Here is a 24,761-nt window from a genome sequence, read left to right on the forward strand (position 1 = left end):
TGCTGCCTCAGCCCCCCAAGCAGCTGAAATTACAGGCGCCCACCACCACGCCTGGCTAATTTTTGTATTTTTAGTAGAGAGGGGGTTTTACCATGTTGGTCAGGCTGGTCTCGAACTCCTGACCTCAGGTGATCCGCCCGCCTCGGCCTTTCAAAGTGCTAGGATTACAGGCGTGAACCACCGCGCCCGGCCCCTTTTCTTCGTTTCCATGTAATAGCTTGATTGAGAAATAATTCACATATCAAATCCACCCTTTTAAAAAGCGAGCAACGCGGATCGCGGAGGCCACGCCTGTGATCGCAGCGCTTTGGGAGGCGGCAGTTCCAGGAGGGCGGATCACTGACCCGGGGAGTTCGAGACCACCCGGCAACGTAAACTCCGCCACGATAGAAATAGTTATAAAAAAAGAAATAAGGAGCGTGCGGCCCGCGGGGGAAGCGCCTTTACCAGCTCGAGCCTGCAGCCCCCCAGGCCGCGCCGTCCTCGGCTCCCCCGGGCAGCGCCGGGGTTTTGTCAGGCGCGCGCTGCTGTTTGCCTGGATTGCGCTCATTCTGACCCTGAAGCCAGCGGCCCCACTGACACGCCCTGAAAAGTGGGAGCCACACGCGGGATCCGGAGACCGCGCTAAAGTCCCACGCACGACGGCGCCCGCCGGCGAGTCCACGCCCGCACGTCGGCGCATGCGCGCGGCCAAGCCGGTGCCCGCGCCCACCAGCGCGCATGCGCGCCCCGTCCCCTCCCTCCCCCCGTGCTCTGCCCCGATGGTTCGGTCCGCGCCGGGGGCGGGACCAGGGCGCCCGCGGGAAATTTGGCGGGAACCGCGCCCGCCTCTTCCTCCTTTCCTTCTTCTTTCCTTGCTTTCGCCGCGCACTCCGCCGCCATGGAGCAGCGCCGCGTCACCGACTTCTTCGCGCGCCGCCGCCCCGGGCCCCCCCGCATCGCGCCGCCCAAGCTGGCCTGCCGCACCCCCAGCCCCGCCAGGCCCGCACTCCGCGCTCCGGACTCCGCTACCAGTGGCAGCCGCAAGCGCGCCCGCCCGCCCGCCGCCCCCGGACGCGACCAGGCCGGGCCACCGGCCCGCAGGAGGCTGCGGCTGTCGGTGGACGAGGTGAGGGGCGTGGGGAGACTGAGGCCGGGGGGTTGGGGGCGGGGAAACTGAGACCCGGGGAGCAGGGCCCGGAGAGACTGAGGCCGGGGGATTGGGGGCGGGGAAACTGAGGCCCGGGGGCCGGGGCTCGGGGAGACTGAGGCCGGGGAGTTGGGGGCGGGGAGACTGAGGCCCGGGGGGCAGGGCTCGGGGAAACTGAGGCGGAGGGACGGGGGCGGGGAAACAGTCGGGGGGGACGGGACGGGGCGGGGAGGCAGGGCGGGGCGCAGGGAACTCTGGGACAGGCCGGGGGATCCTGGGGGCGCCCTGCCACCACTGGGGACTTGGCTGGCTCCTGAGATGAGCAGGAGGCACTGGATCCGATGATGGGGCTAGAAGTCCAGCTTCTCTGCGAGGCCAGGGCAGGGGTCCGACCTGGAAACGGCCCCGGGAGACGAGAGCAAGGCTGTGTCCCCGGCCAGTTTTAGCACAGACCACCATCTACGGGAAGTCCTAAGCCCCCCAGCCATGCCCATCCCAGTTAACTCAGAGCGGCTTCTGATCCTTCGGGGTCCTCTGCAGAGCCAGGAGCACCAGGTCTTGTCATGAGTTCACCCTTGGGGTCCCTCCCACCAGGTTTCCAGCCCCAGTACCCCCGAGGCCCCCGACTCCCCCGAGGCCCCAGACATCCCAGCCTGCCCTTCTCCGGGCCAGAAGATAAAGAAATCCACCCCGGCAGCAGGTCAGCCGCCCCATCTGACATCCGCGCAGGACCAGGTGAGGGGCGGGGCCTGGGGCAGATGCGGGAGGGCTGAGTGGTGCCGGCCTGCCTGCCTGCCTGACAGCACCATGTCCCCTGATCCCCCTGAAGGACACCATCTCTGAGCTTGCGTCATGCCTGCAACGGGCCCGGGAGCTGGGGGCAAGAGTCCGGGCGCTGAAGGCCAGTGCCCAGGATGCTGGGGAGTCCTGCACCCCAGAGGCCGAGGGCCGCCCTGAGGAGCCATGGTGAGTGCTGGGTGGGCGGCCACGAGGCCCCGGCAAAGGCCGGGTTGGTGGCAGGCGTGGCCCAGCGAGCCTGTCAGAGGCCCAGGTCTGCTCCTTCCAGGGAGGGTGGTGGTGAGATCACCAGGGCGTGGACCCAGACCCCTGAGAAAAAGGTCCCGGGCACTGCTGGCCCTGTGCCCTCAGTCCCTCCTGCGGGGGGCAGCTCCTGCCTCGGGGACTCTGGCAGGTTTCAAATGCTCCTGATGCATTGGTGTGTTGTCTGCCTCTGCCCCTGAGAGCTGACGAAACTGCGCTGGGGAGAGGGCAGAGCTTCCCTGGGGGAGCTGCGTGGACACAGCAGAGCTGGGGTGTGGAGCCGGGCTTTCCCGTCACCACTGCTACCCCTAACGGTGCCAGTGCTGGTGGGTATGCAAGGGCCGCAAAAGCCATCGTGTGTGGCGTGGCAGGCCCCATCGGAGGGTCTCCCTGGCCGAGGGGCCTGCTGTGGCGTTGGAGGGGTAGGGGCCTACTGCTTCTCATGAGGCTCCTCCCTCCCTGATAGTGGCGAGAAGGCGCCCGCCTACCAGCGCTTCCATGCCCTGGCCCAGCCCGGCCTGCCGGGGCTTGTGCTGCCCTACAAGTACCAGGTGCTGGCGGAGATGTTCCGCAGCATGGACACCATCGTGGGCATGCTCCACAACCGCTCCGAGACGCCCACCTTTGCCAAGGTCCAGCGGGGCGTCCAGGACATGATGCGTAGGTGAGTGGCCGGGGGTGGGCTGCGGCTGTCCTGGAGTTGGGGGTGGGCCCGGGCCTGCCTCCTGAGCCGCCCCCCTCCTCCCATAGGCGTTTTGAGGAGCGCAACGTTGGCCAGATCAAAACCGTGTACCCAGCCTCCTACCGCTTCCGCCAGGAGCGCAGTGTCCCCACCTTCAAGGATGGCGCCAGGAGGTCAGATTACCAGCTCACCATCGAGCCACTGCTGGAGCAGGGTGAGTGCTGGGTGCGGGACCTCGGTTTCCCCATCTGTGAGCCGCACACTTTCCAGGGTGGGTGTGAGGTGCAGGGCATCTGGCCCAGGACTGGTCACGGGTGGGTGGCTGGGTGGCCTGGTAGGGACTTAGGCCTGGACTCGTCCCACAGAGGCTGACGGAGCAGCCCCCCAGCTCACGGCCTCGCGCCTCCTGCAGCGACGGCAGATCTTCAGCCAGAAGCTGGTGGAGCACGTCAAGGAGCACCACAAGGTGAGCGGCCCCTGGCCCCGCTGTGTGAAGATGGTGGCACCAGCACTGCCTCAGCACCTAACCCTGTGCTTGGAGCATCCCTGCCACTCACAGCTTCTCCTGGGATGGAACTGGGCTGGGTTCACCCTGAGCTGAGGGCTGGTGTGCTCAGGGTGCAGCCACAGGCACTGAGGAGGTCCCCAAGGCGTTCAGTGAGTGCGGACCATGGGAGGCCTTGTGCTCTCCCTCCAAGCTGAGCACTGGGCAGAGGCTGAGTGACTTGCCCGAGGCGGCCCGGCTGAGACGTAAGCACAGGCCTACCTCACATGCAGTCTGCCCTTGTCTCAGATGTGCCCAGGGTTACCTGTCTACTCCTTCTCCCCAGGCCTTCCTGGCCTCCCTGAGCCCCCCCATCGTGGTGCCGGAGGACCAGCTGACCCGCTGGCACCCGCGCTTCAACGTGGATGAAGTGCCTGACATCGAGCCGGCCGCGCTGCCCCAGCCACCCGCCACGGAGAAGCTCACCACTGCTCAGGAGGTGCTGGCCCGGGCCCGCAACCTGATTTCACCCAGGGTGAGACTGCGAGGCTTGGGCAGCCCATTTCTCCCGGGTGGGTGGGCCAGCCTGACCCCAGGCGTAAGAGGTGGAAGCCTTGGTGATGAGCTTGACGCCTCATCTGGCTTCCTCCTTGGCTGGCGGATCCACAGAGTTGGCGGCATTTGCCCTCTGTCCCCAGCTGCAGCCTCTAAGTCTGGCTCTGCCACTAGCCCCATGTGGGGAGTTGGCCTGGGCAGGCGATGCTGCACACTGGGACACTGCATTGACCAGCACAGACCACCCAGTGTGCTGGGTGAACTTGTGCCTTGAGAGATACCGGGGACTCCTGGGCAGACAGCCAGGGGCACGTTGCATCTTGTGACCTCTCCAGTCCAACCTGTCCCTCTCGCAGATGGAGAAGGCCTTGAGTCAATTGGCCCTGCGCTCTGCTGCGCCCAGCAGCCCCGGGTCTCCCAGGCCAGCACTGCCGGCTACCCCACCAGCCACCCCGCCTGCAGCCTCTCCCAGTGCTCTGAAGGGGGTGTCCCAGGATCTGCTGGAGCGGGTGAGTCGTCCCCAGTGATGGCGGGTGGGGGCCTGGTGACCTGCTGCCCACTAACCAGGTCCCGGTACCTGCTGCAGATCCGAGCCAAGGAGGCACAGAAGCAGCTGGCACAGATGACGCGGTGCCCGGAGCAGGAGCAGCGGCTGCAGCGCTTAGAACGGCTGCCTGAGCTGGCCCGCGTGCTGCGGAGCGTCTTCGTGTCCGAACGCAAGCCTGCGCTCAGCATGGAGGTGGCCTGTGCCAGGATGGTGGGCAGCTGTCGTACTATCATGAGCCCTGGTACGTGCAGGGCGGGGTGAAGGGGCGTGCACGGTGGAATTGCCTGGTGCTGCAGCTGCCTCCCCAGCTTTCTGACCAGGGGTGTCTGTCACTGATGTGTTCTGTTCAGATGTGCAGTGGGCGCTGGCCTCTTGCACTGGTGTGTCCTGGGCGCTCCGCCCTCTTTGGAGCCACCCCCGAGCCTCCGCCCGGCCCCTCCACACCTGCAGCCTCTGGAGGCAGCTTCCCCCTCACAGCTCTGGCCCTTTTCCCTGACCACCTGCAGTCCTTGGTCAGAAGGGACCCCACATGAACCCTCCACTGCCTCCCAGGCCTCTCGTCACCAGGCCCTGAGCACATAGGGGTCCCGACGCTACAGGGCACCCCCTGCCTCAGGGCTTTCATGGGCTGGCAGCCTCCATGCTCGGTGCCTCCTCACAGGGCCTCAACCGTAGGCCTGGCTCTCTCCGGTCACTGTTCACACCACCCAGACCTGGGCCTCTGATCAGAACCACCTCTGCCCTAAGTCCTGGTGATGGGGCTCTGAGGGCGACCAGGCAGGCACAGAGGTTGGGTGGTCAGGCTGGTTTCAAGTGCTGCCCATGCAGGGCTGGGGCCCAGCACCAGCCTCAGTGTCCTCCTTTCCTCCCACAGGGGAAATGGAGAAGCACCTGCTGCTCCTCTCCGAGCTGCTGCCGGACTGGCTCAGCCTCCACCGCATCCGCACCGACACCTACGTCAAGCTGGACAAGGCCGCGGACCTGGCCCACATCACTGCACGCCTGGCCCACCAGACACGTGCTGAGGAGGGGCTGTGAGCCTGGGGGCCACTGTGGACAGACGTGGGCTTCAGAAGCTCGCTGGCCTGGGCCCACCAGCATTTTCTTTTATGAACATGATACACTTTGGTTTTCCTTTCCCCAGCGCCCCTGAGGGCCAGAGGCAGATGTGGGCTGCAGGCTGCACAGCCCGAGGGTCTCTGGCTGCGGGTGGTGGGCCCCTTCATGGGGCTCACCTGGTGGATTCACATTAAACCGGTTTCTGTGGGCACCTCTGTCCTTGCTGCTGGTGGGGAAGGGAAGCCAGATCCAGCACCCCCTGGGGGGCCATCGGGAGTGTGGCTGGGGGTGAAGGGGGCTCTGTGGCAATATGGGGTTGGGTAGTGTGGGTGGCAGGCCATCCCCTCTAATCCTGGAACCTCTGAATATGGGACCTCCCACAGCAAAGGGTGACTTTTGTCATTAAGAATTTAAAGACTGGGGTGGGTGTGGCAGCTCACGCCTGTAATCCCAGCATTTTGGGAGGCCAAGGTGGGCAGATCACGAGGTCAAGAGATCGAGACCATCCTGGCGAACATGGTGAAACCCCATCTCTACTAAAAATAAAAAAAAAATTAGCCGGGTGTGGTGGTGGGCACCTGTAGTCCCAGCTACTAGGGAGGCTGAGGCAGGAGAATGGTGTGAACCCAGGAGGCATAGCTTGCAGTGAGCCAAGATCGCACCACTGCACGCACTCCAGCCTGGGTGACAGAGCGAGACTCCGTCTCAAAAAAAAAAAAATTCAAGACTGGAGAGGTGATCCTGAATTGTCCAGCTACGCCCCATGTCATCACAGGGCCTTCATGACAGGGCCAGAGCCAGCCAGCTTTGAAGATGCGGCCCTGCCCCGACACAGGCAGCCTGGAGAAGCTGGGCAGGACAAGTAGGACATCCCTGGAGCCTCCAGAAGGGACTGGCCTCTGCCCACACCTTGACTTCAGTACTTCTGACCTCCTAAACTCTAATAAAGTCATGCTTATAGCCACTAGATCCGCAGAAGAGCCCTCGCTTGCTCCCCTAGAAGATGGGCCCACATGGCCTCTTCCTGCAGTGCCTGGAGGGTTCCAGCTCCTGAGGTGAGAACCAGGACAGGTTCTGCTGGGCATCACGCCAAGCAGCACGTGCCCACAGTACAGCTCAAGTCTGGTGTTGTCCTGGGGCTCCCTGCCCTGGGGAACAGGAGGACAGGAGACGGCTCTTGTGGGAAAGCTGTTTACTGCGTTCTCCCGCTGTGTGTAATTGGGTCCAGGGTGGCTGAAACACAGCTTTGCCCCAGGCTTTGGCACTTCCAGCCCCAGGAGAGGCGCTGAACCCCAGCAAAGGAATGTGTTCCCTGTGGGCAGCCGGTGCCCCTGGTCACTGCAGTTGCCCCAGGCTGATATTTCCCTGGGATCCAGCTGGAGATGTTGGGCTGGGAGGCCCTGGGGTCACTCATACTGCAGGAGAGAGAAGAAGGGTACAGGTGCCAGCTTCTCCCTGCCCTTAAGCGAGGTCAGCTCCACCAGGCTCACGCACTCCAGGACCTCAGCCTGCAGGCGGCCCAGCAGCTCACAGGCAGCGTTCATGGTTCCTGGGGATGGGAGGGTGAGGTCCCCAGTTGGCCTGGGCTGCAGACAGCAGGTGCTCCAGGTCAGCCCCTGGGTTGGGGAGGGGAAGGCATGGGGAGAGGAAGGTGTCGGCCTGGCCACCAGGCACCCTCTGGACAACAGTAAGCTGCATCCCATGTCACACAGTGAGGTCCTGTCCCACTCCCACCAGGCCCTTGGAGCCACAGCAGTTGGCTGCGGGGAGACCCTTACCACCAGTGGCCAGCAGATCATCCACGACGACCACCCTCTGTCCTGGCTCCAGGGCGTCTTTCTGAATCTCCAGCTCAGCCTGGAGTGGGAAGTGGTGTGTGGTCCTCAGCCTCCCGCAGAAAACAGCTTTGTTGCACAGCTTGGCAGCTGCCACCCTAGGCCCTGACTCCAACCCCACCTTGCTGTTACCTGGCTGTGTGAGCCCAGCCTATGTCTCAACCTCTCTGAGCTCCCAAGGCCACTGTAACCACAGCAGCTCCACTTGACACGCCTGGGAAGGCCTTTTCGAACTGGGGGAGAGTGGCCACGGTGGCCTGGCCCTGCCCTTCCTCTGGCCACCCCAGCCCTCTTACCTTCCCGTACTCCAGGGAATAGGAGGCCCACAGAGTGGGGCCTGGCAGCTTCCCCCGCTTTCGGATGAGCACGCAGCCCAGTCCAAGCTCCTGGGCCAGGGAGGGGCCAAAGAGGAAGCCTCGGGAGTCTAGGCCTGTCAGGGTAAGTGACAGGAGTGACTCGGCAGCATGGGAGTCCCCAGGGGCCAGGGTTGGCCGGTGGCAAGGGGTACCTGGTTGGCTCCCAGCTGAAAGGCCAGTGACATGCACCATTTAAGGAATGTTACCCATCACCTACCCGGAGCTGCTTCCAGGTCAGAGTGCAGACCTGGGTCTGTCTTTTAAGGGACCACTTCTTAGCTGTGTGTTCCTAGGGGAGTCACCACCCCTCTCTCTGAGCTGAGCAGCCCATCTGTAACTGGGCTGGTAGAAACCTGCCAGGCCTCAGCTTACTCTCAAAGGCAGCTCTGCACCAGGGCTTCTGTCTAAAAAGGGAGTCTCTTGAGGTGGCCTGAGCTGTGATGGTTGGGGGACGCTCAGGGAAACCCTGCCCCGGCCTGGCAGGAGGTTAGGGAGGGCTTCCTGCAGGAGGTGAGAAGGGGGCTCTGGCAGTGTTGTGGCTCCAGCAAGAGCTGGCGCTTTCCTCAGGGCAGTGTCCAGGGAGTCGGCTGTCACACTCTAGGAGAGGCAAGAGCGCCAGGAACACTCTGTTCTCCCTGGGCCACCTCTTGGCTCTCCCAGAGGCCTCCAGGCCTCCCTTCCCTGGGTGGGCATTCCGTGATCTTCACCAGGGAAGGCCTGGCTCGTGGCAGGTGCTCAATACCAGCTCGCAGAAGGAACAAGAAGCAAGGCAGCTGGGCCCTGTGGATTCAGCTTGGGCACTCCAGGGAGACCAACTGACCCAGCAACTCGGTCACGCCTGTCCTGGGCTGGGGACCCGGAACCTGCGGGAAGGACGCCTGCACAGCGCGGCGGCCTCGGGGGCTCAATCTCACAACCCTTCCCGGGCGACCCAAGCACGGCGCCCGTCCCGGCGCCCCCTGAAGAACCCCAAAGGCCCTCCCCCAAGCAGACGCGCAGAGCCCACGTGCTGCCCTCGGCGCGCGCAGAGGCGGAAGCGCCCTAGATGCGGCCACTGGGCACTCGCCTGCGATGTAGTCGATGCGGCCCCCGTGGGTCGCCTTCAGGTGTCGCGCCAGGAGGCCGATGGCGGCGCGGAAGGAGGCGGGGTCCTTCAGGACGGGCGAGATGTCCCTGGACCCAAGGACAGGCCTGGTGACGCCGGGGCCGAAGGAGGGCAGGGCCCCGGGGGCGAAAGACGAGGGTTCCCGCCCCGCCCGCCCCGAGGTCGCGGGCAACGCGCTCCCATCCGTAGGCCCGCAGGTCGGGGCGCCACGAGGGCGGCCTGTGCGTGCACCTGAATACCACGCCTGGGGTGGGGAAGTCGGGGAAGCTGCGGATCCGCTGCTCAACCAGCTGCAGCTCGGAGTCCGCCATGGCCGCGTGCGAAGAGCCAGCGGCAGCCCGAGCGCGCCTGCGCGGGGACTGGCGGGCCCGCCACGAGGGGTGGGGCATCCCCGGAGGGCGGAGCGTGGGTGAGGGGCGGGGCATCCGTCGCCGGAAGCCTGTACCGTATTTCATGGACTCCTAGGCGCCATCGATTTTAAGACGCGCTCGCATTCCACGCACCACTGAGCAGAACGTTCGAACCGGACAAAAGTGCGAGTCAAGGCGCCCTTCCTTGTCTCGGGCTACGCTTCTGACTGCAGCCAGGCAGCTGTGGGCCGGGGCCTTGGCGGCTGGAGGAGGGGCGGGAGCTGGTCTCGCCCACGCACCTGGCGCGCGTACGGGCCGCGCCCTTTCTCCTTTGTTGGCCGAGATCCCCACGCTGCGCGCGGGAGGCTGGCGCGCGGGGTGGAGGAGGGCGTGAGGAAGCAGTCCAAGTAGCAGGAGGGCGGTGCAGGGCCCGGAGGGAGCAGCCCAGGGTGGAGGCGGCGGGCCTGGGCTGGACCGGCCAGGGGCGCTGGCCTCTCGCGGATGGGCCCTGCCGTTGAGGCGGCTCTTCCCCGCCCGGACCCGGGGGAGGGAGGCCGGAAGGTGTGGCCAGGCCAGGGCGCGCATCCGCGAGGGCAGAAGCCCTTCTGTCCGCCTGCAGAGGCCAGGTGACCCCTTAGCCTTGGGGTGGGGAGCTGTGAACCCCCTGGCCGCCCGAGGACTGGTACCCAGGGGGTTGTGTGAGGCATAACTCCCCCCAAACACAATTTCAAGAAAATCCCCAGAGCTAAAATGCCTTGTGCTCTATTCCAAGACTTTTCTTCATTTCGCAACTTTTTTTTGAGAAGGACTCTCGCTCTGTCGCCCAGGATGGAGCACAGTGGCGCCATCTGGGCTCACTGCAAGCTCCACCTCCTGGGTTCCGGCCATTCTCCGGCCTCAGCCTCCCGAGTAGCTGGGACTACAGGAGCCCGCCACCACGCGGAGACGGAGTTTCTCTGTGTTAGCCAGGATGGTCTCGATCTCCTGACCTCGTGATCTGCCCGCTTCGGCCTCCCAAAGTGCCGGGATTACAGGCGTGAGCCACCGCGCCCGGCCCATCATTTCGCAACTTTTACAATTCAGCTTTGGCCTGGCAGTTACTGCAGAAGGGAAAACCCACTCAGTGGAAGGCAGCCCCCAGGAGCCTTCGGAGGGGGAGGCCGGAGGCTGCATGCGGCTGCTGGGGCCTCGGTTCCAGGGCGGGTGGGGGACCCATCCTCTGATGCCAAGGGGCGTGGTAGGGGCGGCTGCCTCGCAGTGTGCGGTGGTCAGGGCTGGCAAGGCCTGGGGCCTGGGCTCCAGACCCCTAGGGAAGGTGGAAATGGAGGACCCTGACATCGTCACGTACCCGGGGAAGCTGCCACATGAGCCGGCCCCACCGGTCCAAGTGTGTGAGCTACACTTCAGCCGTCCACATCCAGCCCAGGAGGCCTCCGCCTTCCCCTTCCTTGTTTCTGATTCTGTCTCCCAGATGGCCCGAGGGGGGCCTGGGAAGGCGTGGGGTGGGGGGGGGTACTGGAGGAGGGGCCTGGGGAGGGTTCAACACAGAATTGGCCCTGTGGCTTCCTTCAACCCCGGGCTGTTGGGCTGGCGTGGGAACAGCAAGGAGCCCCAAGTCCTGCCCTTCAGCAAGCAATGTGGTGCTGGGCTCTGGAGGAGGCCGGCCGGGAGGCAGCGGGAGCTGGGCACCTGATCCTTGGCAGCTGCTGAGAAGGTGTGAAAGGAAAATAAATCTCCGGACCCCAAAATCACTCAGCCGAGAGAAAAATCAAGCTGGGAATTAGGCAAACCTGCCTCCCGTTTTATTTCTAAATAACATACTACAATGATAAGAAGCTACACGCCTCCCTCATAATTAGCGCCCAGGGAAATTCCTTGTGGACAAAGGACAGATGGAACTGGAAGTCATCCCTCTGGGGCTCCCCGAGACAAACGTTTATGTGATTGCCCCCTTCCCTTACTGTTTACATAAAAATGCACATTCACTGGGCCAGACTCAATCGTGTATTCAGTGGAAGGCTGACTGAACCAATGTACGCCATACACATACTGATCTTGTGTCTCCCTAAGATGTATAAAGGCAAACTGTATCCCCAGCCACCTGGGGCACCTGTTATCAGGACCTCCTGAGGCTGTCACAGGTGCATCCTTAACCTTGGCAAAATAAACTGAGACCGGTCTCAGATTATTTGGGGTTCACAAAGGCGTGAGACGGCAGGGTCCTGAGGTCTGAGGCGCCGTGGGTGAGGAGGAGGGCCAAGCACACGCCAGGGTCAGGTCCTGGGCAGGTGGAATTGTGCAGTCCCCCTGCGTCTGCAGGTGCTGTCTGTCTGGCTTGGGCAGGGTTGGGGGAGGACCGAGGCCAGAGCCATCCTTCCTCCAGGCACTTGCAGGGCCAACTGGAGATTCCAGGCCTGGCCTGGGTCTGCGCAGGCGCTAGTGGGACCAGAGGCACTTCTTGGGAATGGATTCTGGAGGTGTCAGACACTTCCCTAACTTTTCACAGCCCGGAGGTGCCCAGTTCTGGGAAATGAAAATTGAGAAAAAGAACATGCAGTTATTCAAGCTCTTCTGGACCCAGCAGCAGCGGGCATTTTGTTGTTGCTGTTCTGAGACAGTCTCGCTCTGTCACCCAGGCTGGAGTTCAGTGGCGCGATCTTGGCTCACTGCAACCTCTGCCTTCCGGGTTCAAGAGATTCTCCTGCCTCAGCCTCCTGAGTAGCTGCTGGGATTACAGGCACGCGCCACCATGCCTGGCTAATTTTTGTATTTTTAGTAGAGACGGAGTTTCACCATCTTGACCAGGCTGGTCTTGAACTCCTGACCTCATGATCCACCTGCCTTGGCCTCCCAAGGTGCTGGGATTACAGGCGTGAGCCACCACGCCCAACCATTTTTGTATTTTTGGTAGAGACAAGGGTTCCCCAAGTTGGCCAGGCTGGTCTCAAACTTCTGACCTCAGGTGATCCACCTGCCTTGGCCTCCCAAAGTGCTGGGATTATAGGCGTGAGCCACCGCGCTTGGCCTCGAGCAGTTTTGATGTGTCCCCTGCCCAGGTCAACCCCGGACTCCCAACCAATTGGCCTCAGTGTGGGGACCACCTCGGTCCAGGTGGGCAGCTACACAGACGCTCCCCAGGAATCATGGGAACTTGGGAGATGGCGCCCTCTTGACTCGGCCTCTCAGCTCTGAAGGCTGCCGTTGGAGAAATGAGAACTTGGCGGGGAGGTCCCGGGTATGGGGGATGCAGCTGCCAAGTGGCTGAGGGCCTCCGAGGGCCAGTAGTGTTAGAAAGGGCAGGCGGTCCTCCCAGGAGGGCCCACCCTGAGCTTCTCAACTCATCACCCTCTCCTGCAGCTTCAGCCTCTCAAGAAGCCTTTCCCAGGGAGAAGCCAGTCCCTACTGTGCTGCTGGGCTCAGTTCAGTGCGGTGCTGAGCGGAGCCCGCACCCCTCCATCGCCTGGGTGTGTGTGGACCTCACAGTGCAGCCTCGCTTAGTGGAAGCCTTGCTTGATGGGAGGGCACTTTTCCTGGCAACAGAAAGGGAGACTTATGCCGCTAAGAGGAGCCTTCTTGGCTGAAATGAGTGCAGTTTGGTTCTGTGTCCCCGTCCAGGCCACTTCTGTGCCACATCAGATGCCGCATGGCCCTGAGGGCACTTTCCCGGGACAGACTTTGGATTCTGGGTGCTGCTCAGGGTACTAAGGACAGTCTCCAGCCCTAGGCGGCAGCAGGGATGCCGCATGAGTGTCCCTGCCCCCTTGGCCACCAGAGCAGGAGTGGGTTTGGGTGAGAAGCTGCTCCCAAACTCCAGGGGCAGCAGAGGCAGCCGCAGGGTGTGTGTGAGTCTGGATGGGGGATCTGCATTTCTCAAAGGCCGCTCAGCTGTCCCAGAAGCAGGAGTCCAGGTGGCCATACTCCCTCTCCTCTGTGCCAGAGACGCCACTGAGCTCCTCTCCTGGGGCTGGCCTGGAGTTGGCGGGGACAGAGGGCAGGGAAGGGGTAAGGAGGGCCCCCAGGCTTCACACGCGTGTCTGTGCATCTCCCCCATGGCTCTGCTCACGGTGGCGTCTGGGCCCCTCAGACCCCGGTGGCTCAGCTCGCCAGGTCTGAGTTGGCACCACTTTTCCCCCTGCAGAGAGCACAGGTGTGGCGGTGGGGGCAGTTCCCCCAGTGCCCAGGAGATGGCAGCAGCAGCCAGGCCGTGTGCGCCCACCTCCCCTGCCCTGTGCCCACTGTCTCCATGGCGGGTGTGGCCTGCGCCCGTGGAGCCACTGCAGCCTGGGTCGTAGAGAAGGACCCAGCAGCACGGAGTGGGATTGGGTGTGGAGGGCAGAAGGCCAGGGCTCCTCCACGGCTGGCGGCCCTGGGCTCCCGAGACTCAGGGGTCCTGAGACAGGGACCTCCCTGCTCCACCACTGAGTCCAGAGGTGGGGACGCCAGCTGCCCAGGTCCCTTTGAAGGAAGGGCCCTGAATATCTTCCTATGAAACTTGCCAGGCACCCCCGCCCCCCAACTAACGGAGGTGGCCCTGCCCTGCCCAGTCCTAAATAACCCCCGCAGGGTGGACGGTCCCTGGGCAGGGACAAGGCCATCTGCCCTCCATGGTCCTCACTGCTGGGAGGTGCTCCCGATGTCCGGTGCTCTCCTGTTACATCCGCCGGCCCACGCTGTGGCTCCCTGGCTGTTCAGAGCCACCACCTTCCTTCCCACGGCACGGCGGGCACCCAGCGGCTCCCACGCTGCAGCTGGGTCTGGCCCTGGAAAGAGGCTTCAGCTGGGCCTTTTCGCCCGCACAGCAGGAGCCCAGGCTGCAGTCTGCAGCTGCCGAGGGGCCTTCTTCCCGAATCCTGCGATCCAGGGGCTGTGGGCAGCCACGCCCAGCCCGTGTAAACAGGTGAGCGACGGCCCAGGGGCCTCGAGGCTGGGCTCGGCCATCTCCACTGTGCTCGGTGGGCTCTGGGCACCCAGGAGCGACACCGCAGACGTGTGTGTGGCTCGTTTTTGCCGACTAGAGCGAGGGCCGCACGTGTCCCATCTGAAGGAGCTGTGAAGACCTGCCCTGCTGGGACCCACATCAGCTGTGCTGGGAAACAGGCCTTTGCGGCCACTGCACACGCGGGATGGCTGGGCCGTCCACACGCCACCCTATGGGACCCCCAAGCAGGGGACAGAAAAGCTGCTCCTGAGAGGCCCTGACTGCTGCGGCCCCCAGGGCTGGACAAGACGACGCATCCTTTGTGGCTTGAACACAGACTTCAGTGAAACTTTGGAGGCACGTTTGTGCTTGTGTTTCTGGCCGATGCTGGTGTGATGAGGCCGTTTCTCTACTGGAGGTGAACAAGGCCTGGTCAGGCCGCACGGAGGTGCTGCTCTGGGTGGATGCCTATGAGTGAGATCAGGTCTGATGCGAAGGTCTCTGGGGCTGGCCCAGCATGAAGGAGGCACAAATGGGAACCTCGCAGGTGGGCCCTGGGGCCGCCGCCACTCAGCAGTGCAGCACCAGCCCACCCGGGACCCACCGGGCACTGCCCTTCCTGCCTCGGTGCCTTCAGAGCCTGGGAGTTTGGATGTCATCACAGGGCCCCCGCAAGGAGAAGCTGCCCGTGTGGGAGTCGAGGACCAGGGGACCCCGGACCCTCTCACGCGCCCTGCTGTCCCTCAGTGACTTGTGGGGGGCAGGAGAGGGGCCTTGGAGCTCCGCAGTCTCAGCTCAGCCAGGCAGAGGCCCGGGTGGCCGGCTCTGGACCTGCGGCTGCCCTGGTGCAGCGTTGTTCTGGTCCCCGAGTCGCTTGGCTCCTGCCTCCTGAATCCCGGACGCCGCCGCGTGTGCTCTGAGGCACGAGGGCCTCACCACTGACGGAGGCGGGGAAGCCTCTGAGGCACGAGGGCCTTACCACTGATGGAGGCAGAGAAGCACGCCTGCCTCTGCCCTGTGCTGGCCACGGTTCATCCTGGGCCCCAGGTGGGTGGCCGCAGCCCCGACAAAGAGACAGCCGCCCACACACCAGCCACTTACCATGACTGCCCAGTTGCACACGTTGAGCTGGGGCTGCCCGGGGACCAAGGCCTCCTGGTGCTGCTGGACAACCGAGGTGATCCTGCTGAGGGCCTCCTGGTACTCGGCGCTGGCAAAGCTGGGGACAGAGAGCTCTGGTCACACGGCTGGGGCTGACAGCGAAGGACGGAGAGGGGCTGGCCTGGAAAGGCTGAGGCTGCAGGGGCGCACCTGGGACTGACAGTGAAGGACGGAGAGGGGCTGGCCTGGACAGGCTGAGGCTGCAGAGCTCTAATGGGCTGAGAACCACAGTGAGCAGTCACTGGGACCATGTGCTCAAGCCTGCAGCGGCCCCGGGCCTCGCTAGGACAGCCAGCAGGCACCCGAACCATCTCTGCCCTCAGACTCACGGGCAAGAGAGGAAATGAAGGCTCAGCAGGCCAAGCCCTGGCAGAGAGGCTGTGAGTAGAGCTGTCCCGTCCTGTCCCTGCCTGTGACCAGGACCTGGGATATGTGGGCTGGGGCCTGTGGGTCTCCCCAGCACTCACTACTACGTAAACATTTACAAATATGACACACCCTTCTTTCATTACAAAAGCAACGTCATCCCATTGCCAAAAAAGCAGGAAATGGAGGGGAACGGCATCTGCAGTTCTAAAATTCCAATGCAAGCTGCGGAGTGTTTGGATTCGTTTCATCTTCACGAAGATATGACTACACGGCTCGACGAGGTGCCACAGTTCGCGATGTTAGGGCCGCAGTTTGCGATGCTGTGAATCTTGGGTCCACGGCGCCGTCATGCCGTGCTCTGAGGACATCTGCACAGATGATGCCTTTTCACCATTTTCAATCACTTCTAATATCGACAACATCCACATAAAAAGACACCTGCCATCGCTGCCATAGCGGAGATGCAGAGAGGAACTTCTGCGAGTGTGGCTGAAGCTGGAGTTTCTCAATGCCCAGGCTGGGAGCTGCGTTGCTGCTGGTGGGGACGTGGACCGGAGCAGCCACTCTGGAAGGTGGTGTGGCAGCTCCTTACAAAGCTAGAGACGGGGTTACCAGGTGAGTCAGCTCCCCTCCTGATGGCAGCACCTGTCCAGGCCCAGTACCTTCTGGGAGGTGAGTCTGGACCCACTGAAGCCCAGTCTTCTGCCTTGGACGCTCAGCAGTCTGTGAGAACTGGCTTTTTGCTCCAGAACCTTCCCTAAAAATGAGGCTTCACACGGAAGCTGCATGCAACAGGGACGGGGATGCGCCCCCCTCCCCACCCCCGGCCACCTGCCCCAGCCTCTTTCTGCTCGATCCACCCACTCCCTGTTTAGGCCTCAGGCCTGGGGTTGCATCAGAGGGCGACCTTCAGGAGAGCTGGGGTCCTTCAGGGCTCCCTGCTTGGTGCCCGCGGAGATGCCTGTCCTGGTCCCAGCCTGGGCTTCGCACAGCGTCCCCGAGCACAGGGTCCATTTTTAATCCAGGAGGGTCTCAGGTGCATTTGTCTTTCTGCAGGATTCTGTGGCCAAATACTGCTGGTTGAGAACCGGCGCGAACTGCACGTGCACCTTCTGACGGTGAGCGTCCCCGAAGGCCCTGGCCTGGCTTGTTGCTTTAATCTTCTTGTTTATTTCATTTATTTTTTAGAGACAGGATCTTGCTCTGTTACCCAGGCTGGAGTGGTGAGACAGCAGCTCACTGCAGCCTTGACCTTCCAGGCTCAAGCGATCTTCCTGCCTCAGTCTCTTGAGTAGCTGGGACCATAGATCACTGTGCCTGGCTAATTTTAATTATTATTTTTTGAGAGAGTCTCGCACTGTCACCTAGGCTGGAGTGCAATGGCATGATCTCAGCTCACTGCAACCTCCGCCTCTCTGGTTCAAGCGATTCTCCTGCCTCAGCCTCCTGAGTAGCTGGGATTACAGGCGCCCGCCACCACGCCTGGCTAATTTTTATATTTTTAGTAGAGACGGGGTTTCACCATGTTGGTCAGGCTGGTCTCGAACTCCTGACCTCATGATCCGCCCGCCTCGGCCTCCCAAAGTGCTGGGATTACAGGCATGAACCACTGTGCCCGGCCTTAATTTTTTATTTTCTGCACCAGTAAGGTCTTGCTGTGTTGACCAGGCTGGTCTCAAACTCCTGGGGCTCAAGCGATCCTCCTACCTCGGCCTCCCAAAGTGCTGCGATCACAGGTGTGAGTGACCATGCCTGGCCCCGTCGTCTTTTTTTCTTTAGACGGAGTCTTGCTCTGTCACCCAGGCTGGAGTGCAGTGGTGCGATCTCAGCTTACTGCAACCTCCGCCTCCTGGGTTCAAGCAATTCTCCTGCCTCACCTTCTCGAGTAGCTGGGATTACAGGCACCAAACAACACATCCAGCTAATTTTTTGTATTTTGGTAGAGACGGGATTTCACCATGTAGGCCAGGCTGGTCTCAAACTCCTGACCTCAGGTGATCCACTCACCTCAGCCTCCCAAAGTGCTGGGATTACAGGCATGAACCATGGCGACCGGCCACCCGTCTTTAATTTAGAGAGGCTCCTGGCAAAGCGACATGTGTGTCTGTGTCTGAGAAGCAGCCCACGGTGAATCAGGCTGTGTCATGGGTGTCTGACCTCAGGGACAGTGGTTCTCAAAGGCATGGCCGACAGCTGGGCCTCCTTGTGACCCCCTCTGGGAAGCTCTGCCTGCTGCCTGGGTTTGCTTTAAAATAACCCTGCCTTCTCCAGCTGTGAGGGCGGGGCTGGGTGGCTGTGGTGGGTGGGACTGTCTCTCTGCTCTGGCCTGGCTGGAGGGGCTCCAGCAAACGCAACAGGCGGGGAGCCGTGGCCCTGAGGACCCCCCTGTGGATGCCAATTACGCCCAGTGGACGCGAGGGGGCACCGCCATCCAGGCTTTAACCTCGGGTGGTCCCTGGAGCGACCAGCCTGTGGGGGGGTGTGGCAGGCACCGGTGTGGCCAGCAGCTTGTTCTATGTAACTGGGGCCTGCAATCTGCTCCCCGTGGTCCCCCTGGGACGGCGCTTCCAGCCAGGGGGCTGTTGGCTCCTCAGTGACTTCTGCGGGCACAGGGGGCTCCCAGACAGCCCCTCCAGCTCCACAAGGCCCCAAGCTCCAGGCCCCCCCATGGTTTCACGGGTTTCACCCCCATGGGTGATCACGAGTCCCCCAGGGGCGTCTGTCTCTGTATCTCGGCACCCCCACAACAAATGACCATGAACTGGGGCTTAAAACAATGAAACTGCAGATGCCCCTCACTTTTCCAGAGGCCAGAGGCTGAAACCAAGGGTCTCAGGGCTGTGCACCCCTGGAGGAACTGGGGCTCCTTCCTGCCTCTTCCAGCTCCAGTGGCCCCGGGTGAGCCCAGGCTGGTGGTGCTCCGTCCAGTCCCCGCCTCGTCCCCTGTGGCCTTCACCATGTCTGTGTCTCCTCCCGCCCAGTCCTCGCTTCATCCCGTATGCCCTTCACCCATGTCTGTGTCTCCTCCCTCTGGACTCAGGGCATTTGGCCTTGGACCCAGGGCCACCTGCTCCAGGATGACCCAGCGCCACCCGTGCCTTAATCACAAGGCACAGGCCCTACTTCCCTTCAGGCCAAGCTGGGAGGTGTGGGTGGACCTGGGCCTGGGGACACTGCTGTCCACTCCAGGCTCCATGCTGCCTTCCCGCAGTCACCATCCTGGGCTTCTGAGCTGGACGCTTGGTGGAGGAGAGGTGCTGCTGACGAAGTGCCCAAGGGATCCCTGAGGGGCTGCAGCCCAGGAGCCTCACCGCAGGCTCAGCCCCGTGGGAAGGCGGCTGCCCCGTCCAGAGGGTGCAGGAGCCTCAGGGGACCTTGGCGGTGGTGCTGCCACCCTCGGTCCTGTACTGCTCTCTGCTGCCTCCCACCGGCCCTACTCAAACCCAGGCCCATCGGTGAGCATAGAAAGCCTGGGCAGGGAGCAACCGCTGTGCTCAGGCCTGGTTCTGCCTCTGCACACCACTCCCCTGATGCTCCTGGGTCTTCCCAGGACCAACTCGATAGGGCAGGAATGCTGGAGACCACTAGGCATGCACGTGCCCCAGGACCCCCAGGCCAGGAGCAGGAATTGGGGACCTGCTCATCCTGCTGGGGTGAGGGGGGGAAGCCTCCAGGTAGCCCTAGCCCAGGGAGATGGGTTCGGACAAAAAAAAAGGAAGCCAGGGCGGGGTCTCCAGCCAAGTGTTGGGGCCTCTGTGTCGCCCCTAAGGAGCTGCCAGCACATGAGTCTGGTATTGGCGACCATGACCCTCAAGACTCCTGAGGGTAAGGGGAGGGCTTCCCTGAAAACTGGCAGGTGATGGCACAGACTCCGGCATCCTCGGTGGGGTGAGGACAAGGCCCAGAGAGCAGAGGGTGGAGCTGGGGCTGGCGGCTTTCTGCCATTCCTCCTGCTAGCTGACCTGTGTCCTTGTACCTCCTAGTGGCCCCAGGGCCTGGACCCCTCCCCTCTGGCCTCAGCCATCCCCGAATGCAGCTCAGAGTAGGGGATACATCACTGGGGGCCAGGTGGATGGTGGCCCAGAAGGGGCAGAAGTGGGGAGACCACCAGGGTGGGCAGGAGCAGGCACCCTGAGAGGAGGGCAGGCCACCAAGCACGTGTGGGTATGAACAGCAACAGCAGATGCAGGCAAGGGGAGGCTGCGGGCAGGGTGCAGAGGGCTCCGTCCCTGTGGAGCCTGCCTTTGGGGGAGTCCGGCTGGCACTGCCTCAGCAGCCAGGAGGCCCTGCACCGACTCACCTGAGGGGAAACCTCTCCCCTGGGTCCCGTCCCAGGTGGAAGATCAGGGGCAGCTTCGTGTGGTCTTCCAGATTGTGAGTTGTGACCCCGGAAACGTTCTGCCCAGGGCAGAAATCAATGCCCTGCAATGAGAAGAGGAGGGAAGGTGTGTCCTGGAGCCCCTGAACCACGGCCGTGAGGGGCCACGTCTGCCCGTGTCCTGGAGCCCCTGACCCGCGGCCATGAGGGGCCTCGTCTGCCCGTGTCCTGGAGCCCCTGACTCGCGGCCGTGAGGGGCCTTGTCTGCCCGTGTCCTGGAGCCCCTAACTGGGGGCCGTGGGGGGGTCTCATCTGCCTGTGCCTAGCAGCGTCCCTGGTACTCAGCATGGTGCAGGGCGCTGGCTAAACGCTGAAGGACTAGCGGGCCCATAAGCATCCTGTGGAGGAGGTGAAGCCACCCGCTCTGGGCCCGAGATGCGTAGCTGGCATGCCTCACGTACCCCGCTTTCATGTACCCCTCTTCTTTGCGAGGCAGGCAAGTGTATTTAAAACACCTTAGCCAGCCTCAGATCTGGACTGCCACTAATTTCATGGAGGAAAGCCCCTTTTAACAGCCCACTCTCTGCTGGGGAAGGGAGGGGAGGGGAGGGGAAGGGAGGGGAAGGGAGGCCCTGCCCTGGGAGAAGGGAGAGCCACAATGCTCAGAATCCCTACAGAAACCCTAAGACAGGGAGGAGCAGGACCAACATGTGAAAGGCAAGAGAAAACACAGAAAACAGAAACAGACCCAGGGAGCTGACGCAGATTCACACACTCAAGAAGGGCGAGGATTTTACAGTAACCACAGTTCTCTTTCTGCTGCCCCTGGGCTTCCTGATTCGGGAAAGGGGAGGTATGCCTCCAACATTCCCAGAGCGGGTGCTGCAGGCCAAGGGGCTCGTCCGAGGACCGATGCCCAGGACGGCCCTCGCAGGTGGCAATGCTGGGGGACCGATGCCCAGGACGGCCCTCGCAGGCGGCAATGCTGGGGGACCGATGCCCAGGACGGCCCTCGCAGGCGACAATGCCGGGGACCGATGCCCAGGACGGCCCTCGCAGGCGGCAATGCCGGGGACCGATGCCCAGGACGGCCCTCGCAGGCGGCAATGCCGGGGACCGATGCCCAGGACGGCCCTCGCAGGCGACAGTGCCGGGGACCGATGCCCAGGACGGCCCTCGCAGGCGGCAGTGCCGGGGACCGATGCCCAGGACGGCCCTCGCAGGCGGCAGTGCCGGGGACCGATGCCCAGGACGGCCCTCGCAGGCGGCAGTGCCGGGGACCGATGCCCAGGACGGCCCTCGCAGGCGGCAGTGCCGGGGACCGATGCCCAGGACGGCCCTCGCAGGTGGCAGTGCCGGGGACCGATGCCCAGGATGGCCCTCGCAGGTGACAGTGCCGGGGACCGATGCCCAGGATGGCCCTCGCAGGTGACAGTGCCGGGGACCGATGCCCAGGATGGCCCTCGCAGGTGGCAGTGCCCGGGACCGATGCCCAGGATGGCCCTCGCAGGTGGCAGTGCCCGGGGAACGATGCCCAGGATGGCCCTCGCAGGTGGCAGTGCTGGGTAAAACCTGAAAGAAGAGCGGGTGCGGGGCCTGCACAGGGTGGGGAGGAGCCAAAACACTCCTGGGCATCATCGCCCTCCAGACACTGCCCCACGAGCAGCTTCCCTCCTCAGGCTGGGTGCTCAGCCCTCAGCCCATCCTCACTTCCAGTCTTTAGACTCTCCATTAAACTAAATGATTTTCTTCCCAATTAAGGCAGATTAGCAGGGGGTTCATATCTCAAGACTTTGATGCTGGGAGTGGGTGGGGCTGAGAGACACCTCTCAGGAGAGGCTGGGGGATGCTGGAGCGTAGGGGTCAGCAGGGGCCAGAGAAGACCGTGGGGAGGGAGCAGGAGGCTTGAGGCGAGGGCTCGTGGGAGAAAGCCTGGCGCTGACAATGCTGGGGTAGCCAGGGGCGGCAGGAGCCCCAGGCCCTGTGCGTGTGGCGTTTCACCCTCCCACGCTGGGGGTTGCTGTGGTGATGTTGATGCTGCGGCCCCCATGTAGCACCTGGGCCAAGCAGGCCATGTCCCTGTCGCCTCCAGCCTGGGGTGTGGGGGAGGCTCAGATGCCCTGGCAGGATGGAGAGGCCCATGGGGGCCACCTGACCAGGGTCTAGGCCACGCCTGTAGCTGTGCCGCGGGGCTACTGTCATCACGCGGGGCAGGAAGAGGTCCCTCCCTCCTCTCCAGCCTGTCAGCTGCCATGCCCTAGGCCATGCTGAAGGACTGGGGGCCACACAGAGGCGGCTGTGGAGGGAGTGGAGTTCCTGCCTGTCTCACCCTCCTGTGCCTCCCCCAGGACGGTGCTCAGGGGCCACGTCTGGATAGAGATGGGGGCAGCTCCGCCTGCGCCCACATCCCGAGCCCTGTACCTGTCTGAAGTTCTCCCAGGAGTTGGTCCAGGTCCAGAAGTGAGCCTTGTGCTGCCCGAGGGTGGCCGCCATCAGCGTGTCGCCACGGTAATAGAAGATAGGCCTGTGGGATGGGAGGGGAGGACCATGTAATGACAGGAAGGACACGCTGGGGCCACCTGGAGGCTCTGGGCTGCGTCTGTCATCAGTGGCTCATGCCTCCACGTGAGGTCTTGGTTGATACTTTACAAAGATGATTGAAAAGTAAAAAGGCCCGCAAGGTGGCTGGGGCTGGGATGCCTGGGTGTCCGGGGCTGGGGTGCCTGGGCGGCCAGGGCTGGGGTGACTGGGTATCTGGGGCGCCTGGGTGTCTGGGGCTGGGGTGTCTGGGTGTCTGGGGTGCCTGGGTGTCTGGGGCTGGGGTGCCTGGGTGGCCAGGGCTGGGGTGCCTGGGTGTTTGGGCGGCCGGGGCTGGGGTGCCTGGGTGGCCGGGGCTGGGGTGACTGGGTATCTGGGGCACCTGGGTGTCTGGGGCTGGGGTGTCTGGGCAGCCGGGGCTGGGGTGCCTGGGTGTCTGGGGTGCCTGGGTGTCTGGGGCTGGGGTGCCTGGGTGGCCAGGGCTGGGGTGCCTGGGTGTTTGGGCGGCCGGGGCTGGGGTGCCTGGGTGGCCGGGGCTGGGGTGACTGGGTATCTGGGGCACCTGGGTGTCTGGGGCTGGGGTGTCTGGGCAGCCGGGGCTGGGGTGCCTGGGTGTCTGGGCGGCCGGGGCTGGGGTGACTGGGTGTCTGGGGTGCCTGGGTGTCTAGGGCTGGAGTGCCTGGGTGGCCAGGGCTGGGGTGCCTGGGTGTCTGGGCGGCCGGGGCTGGGGTGCCTGGATGTCCGGGGCAGGGGTTCCTGGGCAGCTGGGGCTGGGGTGCCTGGGTGTCTGGGCATCCGGGGCTGGGGTGCCTGGGTGTCCGGGGCTGGGGTTCCTGGGCAGCTGGGGCTGGGGTGCCTGGGTGTCTGGGGTGCCTGGGCGGCCAGGGCTGGGGTGCCTGGGCGTCCCCTCATTGCTGGTCCTTGGCGAGGCTGAGCCAGGCCCTGGGGAGGGTGGGCAGACAAGAGGATAAGCAGGCGGCATGGGGTCTCCTGACCATGTTAGGCCTGCGAGTCAGGAACGGGCAGTGGGGGACGCAGCTGGGCACCATCTCTCCCCACAGTGACCAACCACTTGTGCCAGGTCTCAAGAGGGGACAAGTGAGCAAAACTCCCTCTACCCGGCCCCAGATAGCCGGAGGCGGCAGCTGCCTTGGGCCATCCCCACCTTGTTTCCCGTTGAGCCTTTGGAATCCTCATCCCTTCAGGACCACCCAGGAAACATGGTTTGAGTGGAACGGTGGCTTCTCTCAGAAGGTAGGAAATGGACTTTGGACACTAAGGATTTGGACAGAAGGTAAGAGCCGGGCCATGGACTTGGCAGAGCAGCGACTTGGATGGAAGGAAGAAGGAAGCTACAGGAAGCCATGAGGCACCAAAAACCAGGCTGGGCAGGGAACAGGGGTGGGGCAGACAGGGGCAGCGTGTGCCCGGGCTGCAGGCAGGGAACAGGGGTGGGGCGGGCAGGGGTGGTGTGTGCCCGGGTACAGGCAGGGAACAGGGGTGCGGCAGGCAGGGGCGGCGTGTGCCCGGGCTGCAGGCAGGGAACAGGGGTGGGGCGGGCAGGGGCAGCGTGTGCCCGGGCTGCAGGCAGGGAACAGGGGTGGGGTGGGCAGGGGCGGCGTGTGCCCGGGCTGCAGGCAGGGAACAGGGGTGGGGCAGACAGGGGCAGCGTGTGCCCGGGCTGCAGGCAGGGAACAGGGGTGGGGCAGGCAGGGGTGGTGTGTGCCCGGGTACAGGCAGGGAACAGGGGTGCGGCAGGCAGGGGCGGCGTGTGCCCGGGCTGCAGGCAGGGAACAGGGGTGGGGCGGGCAGGGGCGGCGTGTGCCCGGGCTGCAGGCAGGGAACAGGGGTGGGGCGGGCAGGGGTGGCGTGTGTCGGTACAGGCAGGGAACAGGGGTGGGGCGGGCAGGGGCAGCGTGTGCCCGGGCTGCAGGCAGGGAACAGGGGTGGGGCGGGCAGGGGTGGCGTGTGTCTGGGTACAGGCAGGGAACAGGGGTGCGGCAGACAGGGGCAGCGTGTGCCCGGGCTGCAGGCAGGGAACAGGGGTGGGGCGGGCAGGGGTGGCGTGTGTCTGGGTACAGGCAGGGAACAGGGGTGGGGCGGGCAGGGGCGGCGTGTGCCCGGGTGCAGGCAGGGATGAGGCCCCTCTCCTGGCCTTGCCCTCCCTCCTAAGGCTTTCCTGGAAGCCAGGGCCTCGCTGTGCTTGGACCCTCCCAGGATGGCCCCCGCCCCACAGGCAGGTCCCCAGGTCCTCTCGTCACAGGCACCCCTGCCTCCTCCTGCCCTGGGCACGAGCACGCCTGTGTCCAGAACG

The 24,761-nt window shown here is 63.8% G+C and overlaps 3 protein-coding genes across 8 annotated transcripts in view; 1 reads left to right on the forward strand and 2 right to left on the reverse strand.

Annotated features, from left to right (window-relative positions):
- Positions 1-719: 719 nt before the first annotated feature.
- On the forward strand, positions 720-6,464 carry CDT1 (chromatin licensing and DNA replication factor 1). The gene is made up of 10 exons (XM_034940911.3): positions 720-1,108; positions 1,724-1,864; positions 1,959-2,095; positions 2,637-2,834; positions 2,921-3,066; positions 3,218-3,318; positions 3,683-3,871; positions 4,248-4,400; positions 4,478-4,679; positions 5,313-6,464. Exons 1-10 carry the CDS (start codon positions 881-883, stop codon positions 5,474-5,476), a joined length of 1,659 nt encoding a protein of 552 aa, XP_034796802.1. The 5' UTR covers positions 720-880; the 3' UTR covers positions 5,477-6,464.
- A 210-nt stretch (positions 6,465-6,674) lies between these two features.
- Positions 6,675-9,369, reverse strand: APRT (adenine phosphoribosyltransferase). 3 transcript variants are annotated; one of them, XM_003805767.7, is made up of 5 exons: positions 9,025-9,369; positions 8,755-8,861; positions 7,629-7,762; positions 7,276-7,354; positions 6,675-7,046 (listed from the first exon to the last, which is right to left on the reverse strand). In XM_003805767.7, the coding sequence occupies exons 1-5, from the start codon at positions 9,246-9,248 to the stop codon at positions 6,904-6,906; spliced, it is 687 nt and encodes a 228-aa protein (XP_003805815.3). In that variant the 5' UTR covers positions 9,249-9,369; the 3' UTR covers positions 6,675-6,903. The 3 variants fall into 3 exon arrangements, with proteins under 3 accessions (XP_003805815.3, XP_008972933.2, XP_008972929.2); XM_008974685.5 differs by having other exon boundaries at positions 6,675-6,912; positions 9,025-9,182; XM_008974681.5 differs by having other exon boundaries at positions 6,675-7,113; positions 9,025-9,182.
- Positions 9,370-10,911: 1,542 nt separating this feature from the next.
- Positions 10,912-24,761, reverse strand: part of GALNS (galactosamine (N-acetyl)-6-sulfatase) — a 45,698-nt gene continuing 31,848 nt past the window's right edge. For 2 of the 4 annotated variants that reach the window (XM_055100488.2, XM_055100487.2), the window contains exons 11-14: positions 22,331-22,433; positions 19,892-20,013; positions 15,163-15,280; positions 10,912-14,529 (exon numbers count right to left, since the gene is read on the reverse strand). In XM_055100488.2, coding sequence (XP_054956463.1) covers positions 14,221-14,529; positions 15,163-15,280; positions 19,892-20,013; positions 22,331-22,433 — 652 coding nt within the window. In that variant the 3' untranslated portion in view covers positions 10,912-14,220. The remainder of the gene's footprint in view (positions 14,530-15,162; positions 15,281-19,891; positions 20,014-22,330; positions 22,434-24,761) is intronic. The other 2 variants (XM_055100490.2, XM_055100491.2) reach the window with 1 other exon arrangement.

The sequence above is a fragment of the Pan paniscus genome, chromosome 18 (genome assembly GCF_029289425.2).
Source record: "Pan paniscus chromosome 18, NHGRI_mPanPan1-v2.0_pri, whole genome shotgun sequence".
Classification (NCBI taxonomy): domain Eukaryota; kingdom Metazoa; phylum Chordata; class Mammalia; order Primates; family Hominidae; genus Pan; species Pan paniscus.

What these genes read in the sequence shown, in the direction of transcription:
- APRT (XM_003805767.7), bottom strand. Translation starts at nt 9,248, where the DNA reads ATGAAATACGGTACAGGCTTCCGGCGACGGATGCCCCGCCCCTCACCC. An exon ending in ACCCCAGGCGTGGTATTCAG is followed by an intron (nt 8,862 to 9,024) that starts GTGCACGCACAG and finishes CCTTGGGTCCAG; the next exon opens with GGACATCTCGCCCGTCCTGA. An exon ending in CCGCATCGACTACATCGCAG is followed by an intron (nt 7,763 to 8,754) that starts GCGAGTGCCCAG and finishes TTACCCTGACAG; the next exon opens with GCCTAGACTCCCGAGGCTTC.
- CDT1 (XM_034940911.3), top strand. Translation starts at nt 881, where the DNA reads ATGGAGCAGCGCCGCGTCACCGACTTCTTCGCGCGCCGCCGCCCCGGG. An exon ending in TGACATCCGCGCAGGACCAG is followed by an intron (nt 1,865 to 1,958) that starts GTGAGGGGCGGG and finishes ATCCCCCTGAAG; the next exon opens with GACACCATCTCTGAGCTTGC. An exon ending in ACGTCAAGGAGCACCACAAG is followed by an intron (nt 3,319 to 3,682) that starts GTGAGCGGCCCC and finishes CCTTCTCCCCAG; the next exon opens with GCCTTCCTGGCCTCCCTGAG.